The sequence below is a fragment of the Mauremys reevesii genome, linkage group 16, assembly GCF_016161935.1.
Source record: "Mauremys reevesii isolate NIE-2019 linkage group 16, ASM1616193v1, whole genome shotgun sequence".
Lineage (NCBI taxonomy): Eukaryota > Metazoa > Chordata > Testudines > Geoemydidae > Mauremys > Mauremys reevesii.
In genome coordinates, this window is record NC_052638.1 from 27,388,542 (window position 1) to 27,412,908 (window position 24,367).

The 24,367-nt window shown below is 39.8% G+C and overlaps 1 protein-coding gene across 5 annotated transcripts in view; it reads left to right on the top strand.

Moving 5' to 3' along the window:
- DYNC1LI2 (dynein cytoplasmic 1 light intermediate chain 2) overlaps positions 1 to 13,610 on the top strand; it is a 41,587-nt gene extending 27,977 nt beyond the window's left edge. For 2 of the 5 annotated variants that reach the window (XM_039502507.1, XM_039502510.1), the window contains 5 exons: positions 176 to 235; positions 1,387 to 1,428; positions 1,983 to 2,100; positions 4,160 to 4,276; positions 7,893 to 10,385. In XM_039502507.1, the coding sequence (XP_039358441.1) occupies positions 176 to 235; positions 1,387 to 1,428; positions 1,983 to 2,100; positions 4,160 to 4,276; positions 7,893 to 7,996 (441 nt within the window). In that variant the 3' untranslated portion in view covers positions 7,997 to 10,385. Of the gene's footprint in view, positions 1 to 175; positions 236 to 1,386; positions 1,429 to 1,982; positions 2,101 to 4,159; positions 4,277 to 7,892; positions 10,386 to 11,983 lie in introns of those variants that run through there. The other 3 variants (XR_005588654.1, XM_039502508.1, XM_039502509.1) reach the window with 3 other exon arrangements.
- Positions 13,611 to 24,367: the final 10,757 nt, after the last annotated feature.

Here is a 24,367-nt window from a genome sequence, read left to right on the forward strand (position 1 = left end):
TAGTAGCAATTCTGCACCTGAAATAAGCCACACGTCATAGAATGGATGTAAAAGATTGAATGGATATAAGAAGTTGAAAGGCGTTGAAGTTAGGCTTTTGTTTTTATATGCTGCTGTAATTGTTTATAGCTTGGGTGACCACTTTGTTTCTAAAGAGAAATGCATTGTTCAACAGTTAGTCCATGAGAAAGAGTTGGCAGCAGAAGATGAGCAAGTGTTTCTTATGAAGCAGCAGGTAAGAATGTGAAAATGAAACTATTTGAAATGAAAGATTACTTAAATAAACAATGCTTCACTTTGAACTTTTCAGTGTTATATGAAGTTTAGGGCAAGGTACATTGTTTTTAATATTTCATTTTTGAGTGGGTAGCCATTATTCTATTTTGCAGATTAAAATGAAATAATAAAACTTTGAGTGCATAAGAAATGTCCATTTTTATTTTACTTCCCTGCATATGAATAGAAAGTATAGCCACCATTTTCAAACTTGGAATACCTGTTAGTTGAGAGTGAGTGCCTTTGAGAAGCCAGGAGGAGCTGGGGATACTCAGCACTCTTGAAAAATAAGGCCACTTTTTGATGCTGAAGTATGATATGGTTGCCTAATTTTGGGCAATCAAGTTGGAAAATGTGTTTGTGTCTTCTAAAATGGAATCCTATAACCTTTTTGGATGTTTGCCATAACTGAAAATATTAGGTGTACCTTAAGCTTGGCTGTGAATGGGTGTGGCGTGCTGGGATTACATTGGCATATTTTCCCGAAAATACCAGACAGGTACAAATGAATACTAATTTATACAGCAGAGAAGAAAAATAAATGTTATTAACATAGTAGCAGAAGTAATGGCAGAATGTTTGAAATTGGCTACCCAGATATGTAAACCCTAAAAGTGAGGTGAAATTGTTTTGTACTTCAATAATAATGCAGTAGCCAACCTCCCAATTAAAATGTCTCATTCATCACAGGCTTAAATATACAAGCAACACTCTGGCATGAGCTTTCAAGGTGTTAGGCGTGAATAAAGCCAGCCTCCAGACTGGTAATAAATATATACAGTAAAGAAATGAGAACATACCAGTGCCTTACAGTTATATGTGTTTGGGTGGACGTGCTTGAGAGGCTCTAAACTGAGTTCTAAGGAATGTTATAGGTTAAGATTGAGATGCTTTAGTGAAACTGTGTAAGGAAGCTCTTGTGTATTTATCACACAGTATTTAGTTTTTTTAATTGTAGTGCCCTCTATTGGTAAAATTTGGAAATGTATCTAAATGTTGTTACAGATTGACCATGTGTTAATTTAACCAAAGTCTGCTTCCCTGCTTTTATTTTGAAAAGTGTGTAGTTTTGCTGAGGTATATTTACAAATCACTGTACTGTCTTTGCAGTCTTTACTTGCCAAGCAGCCAGCCACGCCTACAAGAGCATCAGTAAGTATACACTAGTAGCCTCTCAAGAAAGGGGGGCGGCTTTTCCTAGACTAGGAAGCTATTAATTGGTCTATAAACAAGGTACAGACTAGAGCTCCTTCTCTGAATAACCAAAAATGAGCCCTCCTTCATAGTGCATGGTTCTAATTTGTGTGGGGCATAGCGTGCAGTTCATAAATGCAATCATGACCTAATTTAAAAAAAAAAAAAAACTTCCAGTGTCACGGAAATTGTAAAGTGTCTGTAGGTATTCACATGTCATGTGACAGAATGGTTTTAACAAATAATTGTGGAAACATGGCATTAAATAATCTGGAAATTGGGGATGAGTTGAATTTAGAATGTGCTGTGGTAATTATCGTGTATATTCATGCAGAGGCACTCTCTCCCAAAATTGGCTCTTGTAGCTGATAATTTTTCAGGGTAAAAGTGTATATACATCACAGTATCAAAAAAGGTAAAAGTGGGAGCTTTGTTTGTAGTGCAATATTTATAGATGGTCATAAATTAATCTGTTAATTCACTTACTTGGATTTGGACTGTTTTTATCTAAGGAATCTCCTGCAAGAGGACCTGCAGGATCCCCAAGAACCCAAGGCAGAGCTGGTCCTGTCAATGTACCTAGTGCCTCACCAATAACATCAGTTAAGAAACCAGATCCAAATATTAAAAGTATGCATTACTACTTTGGTATTTTACCAGGCATTTTTTGTTTCCCTTTAAAAGGGGAAAAAAATATTATTTCCTGATTAAACCTGTGTACATTGGTTTTGAGATTGATTCACTGATACTTTATGCTTCGTGCGACTCACACGAAGATGTCAAATCCTTTGAATTCCAATTTGTCTTCTGAGACACTCATTGCTTCAGGTAGCACTGCACTGTTGTCTAGCTGGTCAAAGTTCAAGTACACCTCTACCCCGCTATAACACGACCCGATATAGCACGAATTCGGATATAACTCGGTAAAGCAGCGCTCTGGGAGGGTGGGGCTGTGCAAGCTTGATATAATGCGGTTTCACCTATAATGTGGTGAAGTAGGAAGCAGAGTTGTCCTCACACAATATCTTGTTGCATCCAAGTCCTGAAAGCATGTAGCCAAACTGAGAATAGTAGTTAACTCGGAGAAGCAAAGCCCAGGTTATGTAGAGCAGAGCATACTGAAGAGATAAGGGAAATGCTTCCTAAACATTTTAATAAATAAAACAGATCAGAGAAACATTGAAGCTACTACTTATTTAAATTTGTTTGAGCTTTAAAGACTCTCAATTAAATGTTATAACTAAAAAATGAAGAGTACCCAGGATAAAAGTTTTTATGCAAGATTTGTAGGATTTGGCCAAAGTACACAGAGAAGCGTTCAAATGCAGAAGGTGAATTCATAACAAACTAAAGCTTTGTCTAAACACAAATGTTCACCATTGCAACTAAATTGGTTTTAATTCATATATGTTGTAGTTTCAGTGCAGATCTGTGTGTAGACACTCTTATTTTGGGATATGTCCTATTTTGATTTATCAATTTTTAGCAACTTAAGCATAATTAAAATAGGACACTTTTATTACAAAACAAGTGTCCATGCACTCACTTGCACTGAAATAACAAAAGGTATGAATTAAAGGTGGTTTAGGCTTTGTCTAGGATATAAAGGAGCGGTGTTGGCACATTGGCTAATGCATTCTAAAAGCCTAGTGAAGACAAGGCTGTGGAGCCGTCAAGATGTGTTAGGCTGTTTGAATGAAACCCTGGTGATAGTGTAGCTTTAACATGCTTAACACGTATTATTAGGCTTACATGTTCACACTATATCTTCATATTTTTTGTCCTGCATACTACGTGTGGGAAGTTGATTTCATATAACTCTGGCTATATTAGCCGTTATTAGTTATATTTTTGGTCTAGATATCTGACTTATTTTTACTTACTGTTGTAACAGTCGTGCTTTTTGCTACTGTGAATACTCAAGAGCCTAGCAACTGGTGAGCTTGTTTGTTTGCCTCTTTAAAATCAAATATATGGGGGCGGGGGATGAAAACTGAGCAGTTCAGTCTTAATTTTCAACACTCCATTTATAGCATTAATATTAAATTGACACTAGCTAGCTGAAGATTTCAAGACACATCTGCATTATATATAGCTTGGCATACAAAACTTACTGAAAACTCTCCACAGAAATTCCACTCCTGTTTTAGAATGAGGCTGAAGAACGGCAGCTGAAATATTAGGACAGTTAATTTGCTAACAAATCTTTAGGTAAACCTGGTGTGCAGACACCATCTAGTCCATGAGACTTACATTTCCCATCTAGACAAGGAAAAGCTGAAGCACATAGATTTAGGTTGAAATTCTTTGCTGCACCTTTAAGAGGCTCAGCACAGAAGGCACAGTCAGGGAGAAACAAGGTGCCTTAAGCCACCCTTACACCTGGGGATTCTGGGCTACTTCAGGAGCTCGTGCATCCCAGAATCCTCCTTGGCAATCTATGCTACAGCGCTGTCCCTACATGCCTCCTGTGCCAGAGTGCAAATATGTGTGGAGACGGTAAAGGAGGAACTAGCAGCAAATAGGGGCTGGATAAGTGAGACAGTCTGTCCCATACTTGAGATTTTTCTCTTTTGGCTAGTGTGTGTGTAACATGTTTTTCCTAACACTTAGAGAAATGTAGGTATACGTATGTTTTAGAATTTATGATTTCAGAAAAGTAATAAGTTATTATTTGTTTTTTAATTAGACAATGCTGCAAGTGAAGGTGTGTTGGCTAGCTTCTTTAACAGTCTGTTGAGTAAAAAGACTGGCCCTCCTGGGAGTCCTGGAGCTGGAGGAGTGCAGACCACAGCCAAAAAATCAGGTATTGAAAATCTGTTGTTTTTGCAGGATGTCTTGCATGTTTTTTAATGTTTTATTTGGACCACATTTAAATCAACGTGCTTATCATTTAAGCTGATCAGTCAAATAACAGAACTTGAGGGATATGATATGGAGCCAGAATAAAAAGTCTCTTCTTACAGGTTTGCAGACTTTGGGGTTGCTATTAAACTTGCTATAGCTTGACTCTTTTAATGAAGTTGCACTGCTGGGAAATAAACAGCATTGAGCCTTGATTGTATTCAGAAGATATTAATCTACCTTGTAATTTAAACTTTATTTCTGAATTCTATCTATGTGGCACTTCGCTACTACTTACCTGAGAGGAAGAAATTTAGCTTATTTGTTTTAGGCTGCTGTTTCCAATCAAATCCCTAAAATCTCTCTGGCATTCAAGTTTAAAATTAATATATAGCAACTAATATGAAGGAATGTCTTAAAGCTGCAGTAATAAGTGTTTAATTAAAGTATCATCAAAAGCAGTTGTCAGCTTTGATCAAAGACTCAATCAGACATATGTAGTTGTGGCTCTAATGAGCAGTTATAGTAGGTTAAAGGAACACACAAGTTAAACCTTCAGGATTTTTGGCACCTACACCATAAAAATGAACTAATTCAGTTTTCTAATATACATAGTTGCATCATAATTCCACCCAAAAGGCAGCTCCGAAGATTACCTCCCTTTACTGCTGCTCTAACCATGTCACCTTTCAACTTTGATATTGGCTTCCTCTCTTCTTTTTCCATTAAATTCATGCTTCTATGTACTTTGAAAACCTATTCGTTCTGCTGTGGATAAATATATGGCTCCTGTTTGTTTTTTTCAAATTTCTCAAGTCACTCAGTATTACCACGGGTTTAAATCCTGAGAGGGCTGACTAAGCCCCAAACTTCCTGAACTTAAACACACACAAAAAAAAAAAAAGAAAAAAAAAATGTAGTCACTGAGATACCCATATGATAGCTGTAATAAAGGAACTAGAATAGAATATTTATCATGGAGTAGGGGCATGTAAAAATTCAAAGCCCCCCCCCATATTATTTTCCATCTTCTCATAGCTCAAATGGTTGTGAGGATTTTGCTCAAAAATTAAAACAAAAAACCTTCAGGCAGAGATTGAGCGTAAAATATTTCAGTTCAAATGATGTATACTTTGTAAAGTTTTATATGAAGGAAAAAAAAAGTAAAATGGAAACTTCTTGAAAACTCGATCCAGAGGGCATTATTAGGCACTAGCTATAAAATAAACATTGTCAACAGTTATATATATATGGGTGGATAGTGTAAAAGTAAAATGTATGTTAGTACATTATGTAGCAGAAGTGGGTGTTAAACCTAAAATAAATAGCTTTTTGAAAATGGCACAATGGACTTTCCATCACAAGAAAAATCTTACCTCCACTCTGACAGTATGTGCTCTTGATTCTATTCAAGCAGCACAAAATTAAACTTTCAGCGAAGGTAAGAGCTCCTAATAACATTGGTTTGTGAGGCAGTGAAGTTGAGGATATGGGGAAAGCTCAAGATATGGTCCTTGAGGAGCATATCTTGAAATGACACTGACTGTTGGTCGGATTAGAAAGTGTGTTATTCTGTGGCACCCTATTCTACACTAATAAACATGCTAAAGTACTCTTGGTGTAGTGATTTTCGGGTGCCCAACCTGAAAACCCCTTCAAGGGGTCTAATTTTCAGAAGAGGGATTCTCAGTACTTTCTGAAAGTCAAGACACTTTATAGTGCCTCAAGTTGGGTACCACAAATCACTAGTTGCTAAAATATAGACAAAGATTTTCTCCAGGCAGTTTTGTTGAACTACTTCACATCACAGCAATCAGATTTGTTTAGAGTAGTTCACTTATTTTAATCAAAGTTGCAATTAAGTGACAGTGTAAAATGTCAGAACTCTTACTTTCTTCAGTACATCTGTTTCAGTAGTAAACTTATTCCCAATGCATTGTTTGAAGAGATCCGTCAGTGTTACCTTTCAGTGGGAGGAATTATAGGGTTATGTCTTGGGTTGAGAAAAATGCCACAGATGTCAGTCCGTCAGGATGGTTTTGAGTTGTATTATTTTCCAAAACTTTTTTCAGCTCATGTTTGAAAGAAGTTCCTCACTTCGGCAGATGCTGCTCATACAGTCTTTGCCTCCCTTCCATGCAGCCAGCTCCTGGCATATCTTATTTACTTTTTGATGTCTTCACACGTAGGCCTAGTTCTGTTTTGTGAGTAGGGTTTTTGTGCCTTTGTAACTCAAAGGTGTTAATAGGATGCAAGAAAAATGGGCTTTGTGTTAATATTTGAGTGTACGCAAACTAATTTGAAAATAAGTACTGTTCGAACAGATGCTTCAGTACTCGTACTGCTGATAAGAATATTGCTAAGGGATTTCAACTTGAGTTTGTATTTTAGCCCTTTGAAAAAATTAAAGATAGCTGTTTTTAACTTGGTCATGCCTTTGTACTTTGGAAAAAATGCTTAAATCTCTGAGCAGTCATACCTTGCCACTTAATGTTTTCAGCATGTACCCTGGGAAAAAAATCACCTAATATTTCACACACATCTCTGAGCTGAAAAACAGATGCTTGTTAAATTCTTTGGCTATGAAAAAAAGACTATTGGAGGAAGCTGTACATAGTTATATAATCTATTTTTTTATTTTGAGTGCCTGTCTCAAAACCTTGCTTTTATACCGTAGCATTTGTGTAGTTTAACTTGAAAAAATATTATGTCATATACAAGTCCATATTCAGACAGTGATAAACCAGGATACAAACAGGCTAACAAATGAATATTAATTCATATATTAAGCATAAAGAGAGAAGAAAATAAAACTAACTACAAATTGCTAGTGATCTGTCTATAACTGAACTGAATACTAATCCTAATGCATAAAAATCAGAAGGGTAAAATCTCCCATTTGTACAGCTACTCGAAAGTATCTGTTGATTTTAATTAATGAATGCATCATATTTAAATTCTAACACTTCATGCGGTATTAAAGAATCTGCATTTTTCCCGTTTTTCTTTGAGGGGCACAAATTGCACAATATGAATTAAACTTTTGATTCCTGAGAGAGATCAATACAGTAAATAATGAAGGAAACAATGTGTGATTAAAACCAAAGTAACAACACTTTGTAGCAAGTGCCACATATATCATTATTTTTTTTCTTGTGCAACTTATTAAATACTTAAAGATTTCCATATAAAATACTCTTCGATATGACAGACATACTATGATCATCCTAATGATGGAAGAATTGTTTACTTATTAGTTTTTTGGAGGAAACATCTTAACATGATTGCAGTTAAAATTTCAGTTGTCATAACAATGTACATCATCAGACATACTTAAATGCTGAATTATACAGCAGTCTCGCTTTTATTTTAAGGCCTAATGTATTTCTCAGTGAAGTTATTAGGAGTCTTTCTATACTCATCAATTGATAATTGGATCAGGCACTATGAAGAAGGATGAAATAATGAGAAGTTAAATAAAATACCAACAGAAACAATTACTATAAATATTTGTGCTGCTGATATTTCAAACAATGCATTTCAACTATATTACTTACTATTTGTCCTTTTCTCTTTAGGGCAAAAGACTGTTTTGACAAATGTTCAAGAAGAACTGGATAGAATGACTCGCAAGCCCGATTCCATGGTAACAGCAAACTCTCCAACAGAGAATGAAGCTTGATAGCGCTTAAAAAATGTATCTGTAAATGACCAAATAACTATGTATATTGATCTGATAAGACCAGGATTTTTCTGCTATGGCAGATGCTATAAGTTTTCTTGGGGCAGGGGAAATGAACTTAAAACTTCATTGGCTTGTCCCGGTATAAAGTGCACATTCAGGAAGTTTGCATATAAAATCCCTCTGTATAAGATAACCATTTAGAGTTTATATAGGGCAATTCTCTTGATTTTGGAGATAAGCAGGTACATCAGCAGCTGAATTTCTTGTTATGAAGAGCACAGAGAAGCAAAATGCAGAATACCTTTTGCAATACTACTACTGACTGCACACAAAGCAAGAAAGACATGAAATCCCTTTTCAGAGTTACTGGAATTGGCCATTTGTATGTTAGCAAACACATTGGTGTACTTGGAAAGGTGGTGATACAGCACAGCATTAATTAGATGGAGGAGAGAGGAATGCAGGTAGGAAATGCAGCACTGGTAGGGGGACGCAAGGTTTGGCTCAGTAGGAATAAAGAATGCTGACTGGACTGGAGAGGGAACACAGTTACTAAATCCTGTGGTCAACATAGGGCAAATAATCACTGTTTTAAAAGACTTCTTAAAATTAGAGAGTTTCCAAGCCAAACACTAAGCATCATGGGAATTATTCTTGTTATAAATTGCGTCTTTAACAAAAGATGTATAAAATGGGGGCATGCCCTTTTTGGTATAGCTAACACAGGGAGAAACTACAACTTGCTTAGATCCAAGTGCCTGGCACGAAGTGTGATGTCTTTAGAAGGTGCTTGAACTTATTGTGCACTGTAGTACAAACAGTCACTGTTTGGTTTTATTTTAAAATCAGTAGTTTTAACAATTGTATTTAATTTCAAATCCTGTTTTCTGATTGCTCCTGCCTTGTTTTTTTTAAATGCCAAGAGGCTAGCCTAAGAGTGATGGGTGACATATCATTTTCTCATAATGAAATGTGCTACAGAATACTCTAATACTTCTTGTTTGTAATTAAACAATGGCTACCAAGCTCAGACTGATTCCTGCCTTATACCTATGGAAGTTTTATAGACTTTCAAGGTTCTTATTCCAGCCATGTAGGCTGCAATCTGCAGCAGACTGTCCAATTCTAACAATAAATTGAAGAGTATGAATGTGTACACTGAAGAATATAGAACCAGTGACTGTTCAGTTTGTATTTTTCCCTAAATGTAGCATTTTCATATGGAAAGTTGCAGTTGTCCCCTGTTGCTATATGGAGTAGTGTTCTTGGTCATGTAAAACACTTCTTCAGTTACTGAAATGGCACTTTGATTTTATCACGGTATATTTGTTTTACACATAAACACTACCATAAATGAACTGTATCAAGCATATTCTGTGCTTTGAAGGGAAAAAAACCACAATTTGAATTATACAGAGTTTCCTTTTTATTGATATGAACTTGTTTCTTGTACTAAATCTGATGTCTGGATATAGCTTCCCTAATATATATCATTACTTAAATATACAGAATTAGATTGACCATTAACACAGTCCTGGACATAACTTCAAATCCTATGTTAAATCAAGAGGCTGGCTTTTTCCTGTTTCTGTATGTCTGTCTAAACATTATCTAGAAAGCTAAGAGTATTTACTTGCCTCTTTGACAAACATTAACATAAAAGCATGTTACTTGTGCCAGTTTTATTCTTGAAAATATATTATATTTTTTCCATTTTTTTTACTTTTTTAATGTTATGACCTTGAGTTACACATTTGTCTAAATGGTTGAAAACTGAGAGGCTGTGGACAGCAGATAGGTTGTGTGGTTGTACTGCCTGGTGTAACAGGTGCCAGTGACAAGATTAAGTTTAAAAAAAAAAAATCCTGTTATCACACCAGAAGAAGCAATTGCATACTGTCCTTGTGATATTGAGATTGGGGAATAAAACATCAAAAGCAAGACATGTACATTGAAAAAGCATGCGTTTCTAATGGTATACAGCTGTAATGAAACCTGTGCAAAACTGCATATTTGTATTAATGTTTTGTCATTTGAACTGATAAGCACTTTCTGGATCAGTATGGCTAAAAGTTACAATTTAAGTATAATTTGTTAGATCTACTAAAACTGAGCAAAAGCCAGTAACGTATTATACAATTTGTCAGTTGTGTAAAGAGATGCTGCTGACAAAACAGAAGTTTGATTTCCAGTTCTTCATTGCAAGTCAATGCTCCTAGTTTTATTGGAAGAAAGTTGTAAGTAATGTAGTGTCCACTGTTTGCCAAAGTCTAGCAACTTTGGAGAGCTGCACAGTTGTTTTTCTGGTGTTTTCTAGCATTGGAACCAAAGGCCAAACTGCAAACAGCCTTTACATTTTAAAATAAAATTAATTTTATTTGCAGGATACACTTGTATGGTAGACTGTTAAAACTATTGTATGACTATTTATATGCATTATAGTGATTGCATCTACTGTTCTGTTTAAACTTAAGAAAATAAAATAACTTATCAACTTGAAGATAAGGCAAGTATAAAGGTTAAGGATTGGCCCTCCATAAAAATGCTATGGTTATGCTGCTTGATTTTAAGTTTGCACTTTTTTATTGGCGTTTTAGAAACTGTTTAAACTGAACAGAATTTGTCATATTTTATTTAATTTAACTACATTGAAGGTGACTGCTCTGTACATCATGAACTTAACAATATACATGCTGTAAATGAAAGTTAACTGTCCTGTATACTAAGTTTATTGATGTTTTTTAACTTACAGTTAGGACTGCAGATGTATCAAACACAAACCTTAGTCCAGTTGTATGGCTTTAACCCGGTGCAGTATGCAGTCATGTGGAATCTTGCTTTCTAGTGCTGGCAAAAATGAGGACATGTCTTTAGTTACTGGCTTCAATAAACACGAATCCAGACTGCTTAAAATGTTGTGCCTTTTTTATTAAAGACAAATTCTAGTACTTTTTTGGAGGAGGCAGAATCTTAAGGCATGTAGGTAACAGCAGGCATGACTGACTCATAGCTGAGAAACGTCACTGGCTTTATTATCGAAGGGTCCCATTGCAGATCTTACTCATGCAAAAGCTGCACTGAATTTAGTGGATAAGGCCATGGCTATACTACGCATTTTTGCTATGTTGTGATCCCTGACCAACATAGCTGGGCAGGTTTTGCCAGTATAGCTTATTTTGGTCGGGGGGTGCGGGAGAGGGGCTGGAATAAGCAAAAGCAGTTTGTCAGTATAACCTGCTGCATCCACACTAAGTGCTTTGCCAGTATAGTATACCATTATAGCTATACTAGCAAAGCATTCCAAGTGTAGACTTGGCCTTAGGTTTGCAGGACTAGAACCCAAGTTACTAGGGGTTAAAGTAAGGAGCTGCAGGGGCACGGCAGTTCACCAGTCTCTGCTAAAAGCAGTGAGGAACTCCCCTTCCTTTCATTGTCTTGAGCAAGCAGGGCTCCACCACAACTCCCTCTCCTGGGCTGATATGGTGAGAGCTGCCCCTCCAATCTACTAAAAGTTGATTTCGTTTTGGCTTCAGTGCATACCCTTTCTTACTTGATTTCCTATGCTTAAAGAATTCAGTATTCTTTAAGAAATCTGGCTTTTATACCTTTTATACCTTAGACACCTGTTCCATTATTTGTCACTTACCAAAATTCTGGTTATTCCAACATTAATCCAAGATTTCTTGGGTCATTTTCCCATTAAAACAGCTGTCTTCCACACCAAGTTTGATGGGTTTCTACAATAGAGTTTTTGCTGAATTCAATCCTTATGAAGCCCTGTGCAGCAATAATACGAGTTATTGATTATAGAGGATAAACCTAAGCATGTCTCACTTTTAATTTTAGTTCATTAATGTACAGTAAAGAATGTAGCACAGCAAACCGTGAAAAGAAATGGGCTAAACCAATAAGGTGAAATTTAGAAAACGTGAACTGTTTATTAGCAGTAAGAGAATTACCCAATATGTTCATTCTTGTGCACAGAACTTTGTACTATAGGGAACTAGAAGAGTTTTCCATTTCCTGCTGCAGCATCACTGAAGTTCCAGTTTTCAAAAGGAGCATGAAAACACTTGCAAAAAAGGAAGAATGCCCGTATCATGCCTGTTACCTTGCTGCTGTTGATCAGTATCATACTCTGAGCATAAAGAAGCAGTTTTCCCCATGCTAACCACAGTTTGAAAAAGAAATGTCTCAGCCTGGCAAATGGCAGGAGTGTCTTCACTGAAGAGACAAGGTGAGTGAGATAATATCTTTTATTGGACCAACTTCTGTTGGTGAGAGAGACAGGGTTTCGAGCTTAGACAGCTGTTTAGGTCTGGGAAGTGAACTTTCAGTGTCACAGCTAATAGAAGGTTGAACAGATTGCTGAGCATAAGCAGTTAACACATTTCAAAGGTGGAATGGTCCGTTAACACCCCTCCAGTCAGAGGGGGAAAAGAAAAGAAAAAAAGCTGAGGGGAGGGGTTAAGTAGGTTACAGATCGTTGTAATAAGCCATACACCCAGTGTGTCTATTCAGTTCATACACAGGAGCAGTGGCTTCTACTGAACACTTCCAGACTGTCTGTTTTAACTCCTGTATTCTCATCCAGACAAAGCCAAACCTCAGTGTTTTTACTTCCTCTAATACATTAAAAATCTTAATCAACTTTTTACTCTAATTATTCATGTTCACTTACTGATTTTTTTTTTCTTGCTGATCATAGGAAAAATGTCTCCAGGAAAGAACATTTGTCTGATAGAGAATGTAGTTGGAAATAGGCAAAATTTTCAATAACCATCAAATTGATAAAGAAACAATTTGCCAGACCCCAAAAGACAACTGAAAAATAACATTCAGATTAAGGTTTCATCAAGGTTTTTAGAACAAATAAGGTATTCATCAGCTAATGTGGGGTTTGGCAGTCAAGTAAAACATTACTGCAGTCAGTATTAGCTGTACAGGAGTAGAATCTGCTCTGTGAGCTGGCTATCCGACTGTTGCTCAAGCCCATCATTAAACTCGGGCCACTACACAGCCAAGAGCATCGAAGCAGTGAGGAGCTGCCTCCTCCCACTGCAGAAGGAGATCTCTGCAGATCATACAGGGGACTTGAAACTCCCAGCAGCTGCTAGCTTTGCGTGTGCATAAGGCTGGCTCTGACTTTTGCTTTTAGTTTTAATTATTTTTGCAGCTGTAACTCTTGATTCTTGAATATAACCTGTTTAATATGAGAAATGAGTATTTGTTCAAGAGAAATTCCAATGATATCTAAAGTGTGAAGTTTACCAGATTTATGATCCACCATTGCATATGCACTCTTAAAAACTGACAGATTGTACAGTGAGGGGCAAAGATCAGATTTACATTAATCTTTATATAATTTTATTTACTGTGGTAGAAAAATAGACATTCTAAAAAGAACCTTGAAGCATAGAAATATGTTTGGCACTGAATATGATGTAAGAATATAATGCAGATAGCCACTGACCTAAATTGCTTACAGTCTAAAAGACAGCAGGGAAGAAGGGTCACATAAGGAAATTTAGAGGGGAGGCACACAGAACATGGTGTAAACAAACACGCAGCTTAACACACAGCTATAATTCACTTCCTATATTTTAGGATTAAAAAAATTAATCGCACTGTTAATTGAATAGCATTCATTTAAATATTTTTGGATGTTTTCTACATTTTCAGATGTATTGATTTCAATTACAACATGGAATACAAAGTATACAGTACTCACTTTATATTTGCACTGTAAAAAACAAAATAAATAGTATTTTTCAATTCACCTAATACAAGTAGTGCAGTGCAATCACTTTATCATGAAAGTTGAACTTACAAATGTAGAATTATGTACAAAAACAACCTTCATTCAAAAATAAAACAATCAAACTTTAGAGCCTACAAGTCCACTTGGTCCTACTTCTTATTCAGCCAGTCGCTCAGACATACAAGTTTGTTCACATTTGCAGGAGTCATTGCTGCCCGCTTCTTGTTTACGTCACCTGAAAGTGAGAACAGGCGTTCTCATGGCAGTGTTGTAGTCTGCATCGCAAGATATTTACATGCCAGATGCGCTAAAGATTAGTATATCCCTTCATGCTTCAACCACCATCCCAGGAGACATGCGTCCATGCTGATGATGGGTTCTACTCGATAACAATCCAAACAGTGTGGACCGACACATGTTCATTTTCATTATCTGCGTCAGATGCCACCAGAAGAAGGTTGATTTTCCTTTTTGGTGGTTGGGGTTCTATAAAAGCTGTGTAGCGTAGACATTCCCTTAGATAAGTTCATGATGTCTATCAAGGGCTATTAGCCAAGATGGTCAGGGATGTAACCAGTGTTCCCTCTAATTTTTTATGTCCATATGCAGAATGAATTTAATTATGTTCACCAATATGGAGGTGATGTGTGACACATCACCGTCATATTGGTGCACATAACAAAATTATGTGGTGGGTTGGGGTCAAGGAATTCGGAGTGTGGGAGGGGGCTCACGGCTGGGATAGAGGGTTGGGGGTATGGGGTGAGGGCTCTGAGGTGTTGCCAGGGATATGGGGTACGGGGTGCGAAGGGGGCACAGGATTGGGGGGCAGGCTCTGGGGTGGGGCCATGGGTGTGGGAGGCAGGATGTAATGTGGGGAGAGGATTCCCCCAGCCCTCTCGCCCCAGCAGCTCAGAGCCACGTGAGAGGCACCTCCTGGGCTGGGCCAAGGGAGGGGCTCCTGTCCCCGGCTGCCCTGGTGCGCTTGGGCTGGGCTGAGGGAGGAGCTCCTCTCCCCACCAGCCTGCACTGCCCTTATGTCAGTATAAAGATATGCAGTTGCATAAATGCTCACAGGAGTGTGTCATGAGATTGTAAACTCTTTGGGAAAGAGATAGAACATACAAGCAAAGGGTTCAGGGGGCCGGGCACTTGGTTTGTTAGATCCATAGCACCCCCAGAACCAGAGGCTTTTTTGTGTGGCGTGAGGGGAAGTGATAGAAGGGGGTGAGTTAATAGGATGATGGAGAAGGAAAAGAGGAAAACTAGGAATCCCTGAAGGGGAGGATGGAGATGGTCATGGAGGCAGGGAGAGTGGGGCAAGCACCACAGTGACTGAGGGAGGGAGGCACACAAAGCAAGCCGCCAGCTATTTACACATTTGAGGAATATAGGATTTGCCCTGGTTCCTAATTACTGATTCAGTTTCTTCAAATGATGGCTGCCTACTCACAACACATGGGAAACCCTCCACTTTCTGATGGTTGGCTGGAGTGAGAGAGCAGGCTCTGTATACGCCCTCATGCAGAAACAGAGAAGCAGCCAGGAGCAATTTTCCTGGCAGTGCAAGTAATCCACATACCCGGGAAGGCAGTAGATAGGGAGGGGGTCTACACTGGCAATTGGACAAAACGTTTGTCCTTCAGAGGTGTTAACACAAAGTGCCAGTGTGAACAGCGCATTGTCAGCAGGAGTGCTCACGTGGTGACAACACATGCCACTTGTTGGGGGTGGAAGCAAAAGGCTACTAACCCTACTCAAACTACCTCTGAATGGCAAACAAATACAGCACACCCACATTTAAAGGGTTGCTGCCAACTTTAAGCTACTTTTATTTTCATTTTTAATTTGACTAAATTTCACATCCTACACCTGCCTCAGAGTCTCTCGGCCAGTTTTGCTATTATTTTCCTATTTGTTTAAATGTTCCCCTCTCCCCTATTGCTGTGTGAAAGACGCACATAAACAGAAGAAATTACTATACAGGGGGAATGGCCAAACTGTACAAAAATTGCTGTCAAATGTAGAAATTAAACACACAGAAAAAACAAGGAAATATTTTTTCTCTGGGCTGTTTGTTATAGTAATCCTAGGTGTCATTTGTAACAATAGTAGCTAAAATACATTGAGACAGAAGAATGTTGTTGAAGTTAACAGCAGTCGCATTAAAAATAAATATTTGCATTTCTCCATCTGAGCAGTGAATGAAGTGGATTTGTTACATAACACCAAACTCTTATAAAACAGTTGCAATCAATCATTTCACTGGCCCCTTTTGTCTATGGAAATAAAGAATATAGTAAATGAACCTCATCCTTCTTCAAACCTGCTGTGGGGCCTTTAAAACTCTTGAGTTTATAAAACAGTTTACATAATTTTGCCTCCTCCCTTTGACTCCCCCCACCATTGCCTCCAAAAGCACTTTTATTCCAAAAGCTTGGCTGTATCCTATACACTTTAATTCTCTCACTATACACATCACATGGAGAGCATGACAGCACCCACACTGCTTTCTGACCTTGCCCTTTGTGCCTGTGTTTTCATGTGACTGATCAAGGAAAACTGTACCTTTTTCTCTGCCCATTGGTACATATTTCCCCAAAGTAAGAAGCCCTGATAAGAGGCTTGGTTTGCCATGAATAAAGCATTGCAGCCTGTCCCAACCCCCTTTTAGAAAGCTATCAAATATGCTTATTTTTTCAACACACTTTGTTGTGTTGGACTCTTTCAGAGGAAACATTCTAATCCAAGGCCTTGTCTGCTCTCCAGCACCATCAAAGGTTCCATGGCACTTTTCATAAGAGTAGGAATTTTTGCCTCAATTTCTTTGTCTTTTCCTCTTCCAGTTGTGTAGCTGTTAACTGGTCTGCTGCCTTCACCCCAGAGGAGGAGGCATTATGAAACAGTGTGTATAGTTTGCAAGTGCTTTGCAGACTTTGGAGATGAAAGGAGCTTTATCTGTTTCAAATATTTATTATACCTTTTCAGGGTGATAATGAATGACAATGTCAGTGGGGAAATGTCAGACCCATTAGACTCTATTGAAACACTTTAAAATGTAACTCTCTTGTAGTAATTTCTTTCCCTTTTCCAAGCTCTATACAAAAGAAAGCTCTGATCCTGCAAAGATTTACACACTGTGACTAGTCCCATTGCTAACAGTGTATAAAATGAGGCATATCTGTAAATCTTTGCAGAATCAGGCCCAAACTAATCTAATTAATTGTGGTGCTTCTTTTTTTTTTGAAGGGGGGCAGCTAGATGTGCTCAAAAGATATTGGAACTTATTGACAGTTGTTGGTAAAGGATAAAAAGGCATCCGCAAAAGCTCTGGATCTTCTGCCATTACTTAAACACATAGGTGAGATTCTTTGCTATTCCTTTAACACAGGGGTGGATAAACTACGGCTGTCAGGCTGCATCAGGCCTGTCAGACGTTTTAATGCGGCCCTCAAGCTCCCACCAGGGACCGGGGTTGGAGGTTTTCCCTGTTCCACAGGTGGCATGGCTCTGTACGGCTCCTGGAAGCAGCAGCATGTCCTGTCTCCAGCTCCTACGCATAGGGGCAGCCAGGGGGCTCCACCCCAACCACCACCATCACAACTCCCACTAGCTGGGAACTGTGGTCAGTGGGAGCTGCAGGGGCAGCGCCTGCAGATGGGGGAGCACAGAGCCGCCTGGTCAGCGCCACACCTCCACGTAGGAGCCGGAGGGGGAACATGCCACTGCTTCCGGGAGCTGCTTGAGGTAAGCGCCATAGGGAGCCTGCACCCCTGATCTCCTCCTGTGCCCCAACCCCCTGGCCCAGCCCTGATCCCCCTCCTGCCCTCTGAACCCCAGTCCCAGCCTGGTGCACCTTCCTGCACCCCAAACTCCTCATCCCCAGCCCTGCCCCAGAGCCTCTACCTCCCGCTGGAGCCCTCACCTCCCCCCAAGATCCAGCCCCTTTCCCCCAGCCCAAAGCCCCCTGCCACACCCTGAACCCCTAATTTCTGGTGCCACAACCCCCTTCTGCACCCCAACCCTCAATTTCATGAGCATTCATGGCCCGCCACACAATTTCCATACCCAGATGTGGCCCTTGGGCCACGAGGTTTGCCCACCCCTGCTTTAACAGGTGTAACACAGAACTTGCAGTCCAGAGGGAGAGAGGCCTATGGTATGGTGGCTTAAAGCCACTCTTGGGCCTTCCTGACCCTGGGCAGTTCTGGGAGTTGCAGAGGCCCCTGTCATAATGTAGACAGCTCTAGGGGACTGGCTATGTTACAGCAGCATCCCCTGGGTGCCCTTTGAGCCAAAGCACTGCCTGAAATCTCTGCTGTACTGGTACTGCAACCTCCTCCCCAGCATACTCCACACACACCAGGGCTTGTGAGGGGGTCCTGGGAGGGCAGCTTTTCTCCCACAGTGTCTGCATTGGGGAACTCTGCCCCCAGCTGCATACAGGGATTTTAGGGCCCCTTTAGGCTGCTCTGGCCCTTTACTCAGCTCAGAGGGGCTGAAGCAGAGGTGAGGAGCTCAACCATACACATTATACAGGTAGAGGTGTTGTAGCTGACACAGCGTAGAGTACGGCGATGAATAGGATTGACTAGTTCTACTAGGAGATCTGCACTTGCAGTATGTATTATTCATGAACTTGTTTGAAGATCCTGGGATTTATTCCTAAAATTAAATGTTTGTGTCTTGTGAGTAGAACATTCATTTATTGAACTTTTTGACCCATTGAGAATAGTTTTTGTATGTGACTTTATGGCAACTCCATTGGGGATGTTTGCGATTGTCTTTCCTAATCGGTAGCCTCTCTTTATACTCTAACATGAGTGCATTGTAAAATATTGAAATAAATACAAATGTGTAAAACAATGATTATTCTAACTGACCAATAGCATTTTCACAGAGAGAACCAAACCTCTCAGACCTTTTCATTTGTTTGGGTAAGGAATCTAAATCCAGATTTGTGTTTTGCAGCTGAGGCCCTCACTTATTCATGCACTTAGATCAGGTCTGCTTACCATGTGAACTTGTAAAAGGTGGGATGAACAAATTAGATGCAGTTTTCCTTTAAGGCCTATGTTTGGCAGAACTTTCAGGCACAAGTCACATGTGCAAGCTCTGATGAGGCTATCTGGCCAAAGCGCCTGTCAGACACTGGTGAACGCTGTCTGTTATTCTACATCCTTGGAAAGCTGTTCAGTACGTTTCCAAGGAAAGCTAGGCAGACCTGTAGGTCTGAGAAAAGAGCACATAATTTTCAACGATGTCTGAGCCTTTCAGGGATCCTCACTGGATCCATCTTTTCCACACGCTGTCCCACACAGTACTTTCTTTCCCCTGCCCATGTCAGCCTACCTAGCCTTTTAGCTGAGGACTAAACTCAGTTCTCTACAAGGTCCATCAAAACTGCTCCTGAGTTGGCCAGAGGGATCAGCACTAAGTGACACACAGCATTGCCCTCATCCTGGGGATTCTGTCTGCTGCTTCTGCAGCCAAATTGAGACTGAGCTAGAGCCGTGAGCTGCGCTCTTCCTCTGCAAGTTAATATTGGATGGCTGCACCAGTCCTCATCCATGGTTCAGTTCTGCTTCTACTCAAGATCAGTGCCAGAATTTTCAGTGGAAGCAGGATGGGGGCCTTTGTCCTTGCCACATACTGTAGTAATCTCTAAATCTGGTTTAGCAAAAAAATTAGCTTGTCTCCCATGCTGCTCAGGGCTACAGAATTACACACACACACATATACAAATTAGCATGCTATGTGTCTGCATGATGTGAAAAATTATTGGATGTTTTGCTGAATTACAAAATTGAAATACACTGGAAGTATCTCCCAAGTGAAATTCCTTTACTGGTATTTATTGGATGTTTTTGAACTTGAGAAGTGAGAGGGCTGTGGAATTTTTTAGAGCTGGGATATCAAAGGAAAACATTTCTCTCCTATGCTGGAGTTAAACTCTAATCACTGCTCAGTTCTCTTGGAATTTGGCAGCATACCAGTGCTCCTTCCCTTCAGTAGGTCATGTGGAAATACTAGCATGTTTTCTTAAAGAAACTCTCAGCTCTTTTCAAGTACTTACATGGATGCTACTTTCCTGTTTGAATTGGGTTCTAACTGCTTCAGAAATCAAATTGCATTTTCCATGAAATAAGCACTATTCACATCTACAGCATTTTATATGTAATCATTAAAATATTTCCAACACATTAACCCCAAAAAATACAACTTTTAAAATTAGTTTTTAGGTTGACTTTGTATTTAATTACAATTGAATCAAATATTTTAACTTTGAGAATGTTTAAAAATGTAATCTATAATTATTGTGATGTTCAATATATTTAATATTTGCTTCATTTTTATATAGGTGTCTATTAATCTGAAGTTGTCCACATGTTTACCAAAGGCTGTAAATCTTATATATGAACAGTTGGTAAATTTTGTTCAGTTATATGGGTAAGTGACATATGGTTATGGATTCTCTTCCCTCTGCTCTTTGTGCCTGGATTATTGATTGGCTTTAAGCTATAGCCATAGTACTGGAGAGACTTTCTGATAGGCAACAGTTAATTCTGTCCAAGGCTGGATTATCTATTCTATGCTGATGTGAATCTTTGACCAGGCTCGGTGCCCGATCTCAGCATTCTCTCCTTTATAACTTTTATTCTCATAGAATAACTGCCTTTCAGTTTTTCAGTCTTATCCATTGGTTGTAGAGCCGTTCATCAAATTCCGTCCCTCTTTCCCCTCTCCTGCATTATTTGTTTCCTACTAAGGTATTGCTAAATTCCAGCTGGATGTGAAATCAGCCTGGAAAGATGCAATGGTCTTATTATTATTTATTTAGTATTTGTATTGTGGCAGTGCCTAGAAGCCCCAGTCATAGATTAGAGTCTCATTGTGCTAACTCCTTTATGTACATGACACACACACTGAAATCAGACTCTGCCCCAAAGAGCTCACAATCTTATTTCAGAAAGTTATCTTCAAGTAACATAATCTGCTTTGGATGAATGTAATAAACTTTACCCCGATCAATATATGAAATGTATTTTATCCATTTAATATGTATGTATTTTTCTTCAAACACTATAGAGCAAAATCTATAAAGGTGCTGCTTCTGTGTCAGGCAAGGATTCCTTTATTAAATGTCGGCAAAAACCACAAAAGCCTTTGCCAAGTTGATCCAGGGAAGCTGGCCCACCCGCCTTTCCATAATAATGCCAAGGAATCCCCAGTATGGCTCAGTATTAACTCCGTGCCCTTTATGGGGTAGGCAACCTATGGCACGTGTGACAAAGGCAGCACACGAGCTGATTTTCAGTAGCACTCACACTGCCCAGGTCCTGGCCACCGGTCCGGGGGGCTCTGCATTTTAATTTAATTTTAAATGAAGCTTCTTAAACATTTTAAAAACCTTATTTACTTTACATACAACAATAGTTTAGTTATATATTAAAGACTTATAGAAAGAGACCTTCTAAAAACATTAAAATGTATTACTGGCACACGAAACCTTAAATTAGAGTGAATAAATGAAGACTCAGCACACCACTCCTGAAAGGTTGCTGACGCCTACTCTATGGCAATCCAGGAAGCACACTGTACTGTACTGATCGTGGTGCCGACCAGAGTTTTGCTGTGCATGCTGGTGCCCCGTCTGTTAAACCATGGTTAGGACACTGTAAACACAGCTTGTTAGGAAACATTCCTTACCATTGTTAGAAATAACCAGAGATTACCAGAACTGAAAGAATATTAACCATGCTTTCTTCTCCCCACGTTTGCTCACTTTTGATAATAAATAATACTGGGCATTTCAGTGCTTTCATCCACAGTTCTCAAAATGCTCTATAAATATGAAGTTTTCCTCATCTCCCTGCTCCCTATTTCACAGAGCGATAGTATGGAGGAGTTAAGTGACTGGTCCAAGGCCACACAGCAAGGCTGTGGCCTCCCACTCGTGTTTCACTCACATTCCCCCACAGCAGCAGGTGGTGGGTTCTCCTGCAACATGCTATTATGCCCTGACTGAAATGAGAAGGGATCATTCAAAATAATGTTAACTGATTTTGTAAATATTTTGCTTTAAACTATTCCGTTCATGGCAATTTTGTAAGAAGTCCACTCCACCTACTCCTTAACAAATTAGAAATGTGGCATTGACAATGTCCCTTTGAGCTGTGAAATTCCCAGTGCTTCAGGAGCACCTGTGGAACCTATTTATGTTAAACAAACTCCAGAATGAAGCTACCATGTAGCAGAAACCACTTAGCTCTGATGTTTACCGCAAGCAAAGGAGCTTTGTGAGATATACTTGGATTTCCCTGTGGAGTCACAGAAATATTGAAATTAGAGCTGGAAAAGACCTATTAGTCCACTATGTCCAGCCCCTGCCAGTGCAGGATTTTAACTAGCACATTGCCATGCTTGGCATGTATGTCCCAAGCAATGGGGATCCCACTATTGATAGGTCCATCAATGGATATTAGCCAGGATGGGCAGGAATGGTGTCCCTAGCCTCTGTTTTGCCAGAAGCTTGGAATGAGCAACAGGGGATGGATCACTTGATGATTATCTGTTCTGTTCATTTCTTCTGGGCACCTAGCACTGTCCACTGTCGGAAGACACGATATTGAGCTAGATGGACCTTTGGTCTGACCCAGTAGGCCATTCTTACGTTATTTCCCTTGTGGGACAATTCTATGATCTAACAGATTGTAGATTGTAGGACAGCTCTGCATTTATCTCTGTGGTCCTGTTGCCCCCCCCCCGCCCGTCCCGTTTATCCAGCATCTGGGAGGAGGTAGAAAAGCTATTTTTCAAGCCACTTCCAGCACCACAGCAGAGGAGCATTATGGCAACCCCCACTGGCCTATCAGCATTAGTCTCTTCTTCCTCACATTGCTAACCCTGCAGTGAAGGAGAGTAAGGTGTGAGGAGTCAGACAGAGAAATACCCCTTGCCTTGGAGGGTCCCCAGCCTCTTTCTGTCTCTCTTCTTCTATCACTGTGGTCCTGCCTCTTGGGGCCTTGTAAGGAGTGACAAAAGGGGAGAAGAAAACTCCAGGAAAGTAGTGGAGGGGATGGTGGAGAGAATCCCATGGGAGTGATGGAAAGAGAGGATGAAGGGGAATCCAAAAGAGGGGAGGGGAGAATCTCAGGGTGGAGAGTGGAGGGAAAATCCTGGGGAACAGAGAGAGGAACAAAGGTGGCAAAGAAGGAAATGCTAAGTGTGGAAATCCAAGGGGGTCAAGGGAAGAAGACAGTTGACAGATGGTGGGGGAGATCTACAGAAGGTGAAATCCTGAAAGGACTAAAATATAAGAGAATAAATTGTATAGAAATGTGAATGAGAAAAAATGGTGAGAAGGCAGAGAATGAGTGAGAGATGGGAAGGAAGAGGAGAGGAAGGGGCCAAAAACAGGCAACTTCTAAGATAATTTTATTTTAAGTTCTGTATTTGATTATTGTTCCTTTGCAGACACTGGGGAAAACAGACTATTCTGAGTAAGAGTATGAATATTGCTAGTTGTCTACTCTGGTTACCGTAGTATATAAGTGTGGTTTCTTTAGTTTCTACCTGCTTTCTTATTATTAATTATGGCTATTTTGTTGTCTTATTTCCTGCCCATGTTCATATTTCTGTAGTGGACTCCGAGTGAGTTGTTGTAGGATCATTCCCTCTCTCCTCACTACATACTTTCTTGTCCCTTTCCCTGCATGGGATGGATACCTAAATGAAAGTTTGCCTGCTTTCTAGAAATCAAGCCTTCTATGGATCACACATCCTGTGTACACACATTATCTCCTTTCACAACCCCCACCCCCCAACTTTGCTATACAAAGTGAATGTGGGGAATTAGAAGGGGTGTTGCCCAGCCTTCTCTGGCTACTGCTAAAACATCACTCACTGCCAAGGAAGACAGAAGTCTCTGGATGATAAAGATATGTCAGGAAAGCAAATATTTGCTGTTGGAATATGCCTGATGGTATCAATTACAAATATATATTTTGCATAGGAGAGGTTGACCATGTAAGGGTTTTAGCCCCTCCACATTTGAATTCTCAGTTCAGTCACTATGACAGTACTATCAGTGTGCACACGCTCTCTGAATATATAAGGGTACGTCTACACTTACCGCGCGGGTCGACGCGGAGAGTTCGACTTCTCGGAGTTCGAACTATCACGTCTAATCTAGACGCGATAGTTCGAACTCCCCGCGTGCTCCGGTCGACTCCGGTACTCCACCACTGCAAACGGCGGTGGCGGAGTCGACCTTGGAGCCGCAGACTTCGATCCCGCGGCGTCTGGACGGGTGAGTAGTTCGAACTAGGGTACTTCGAATTCAGCTACACTATTCACTTAGCTGAATTTGCGTACCCTAGTTCGACCCCCCTTCTTAGTGTAGACCAGGCCTAAGATTTTAGAAAATGTCTGCAGCTGCATTTATATACATTTATTTGGCAGATTACGTTGCACCTCTCTCCTTGGTTATGACGACAGCATTTTTGTATAAATTATATAAAAAATGGAATGTGTCTCCAAGTGTTCTCTCTCCTAGGTCTGTACATAGACAGTGATTTTTGTGGCTGTGGAATCTACCCCTTGCC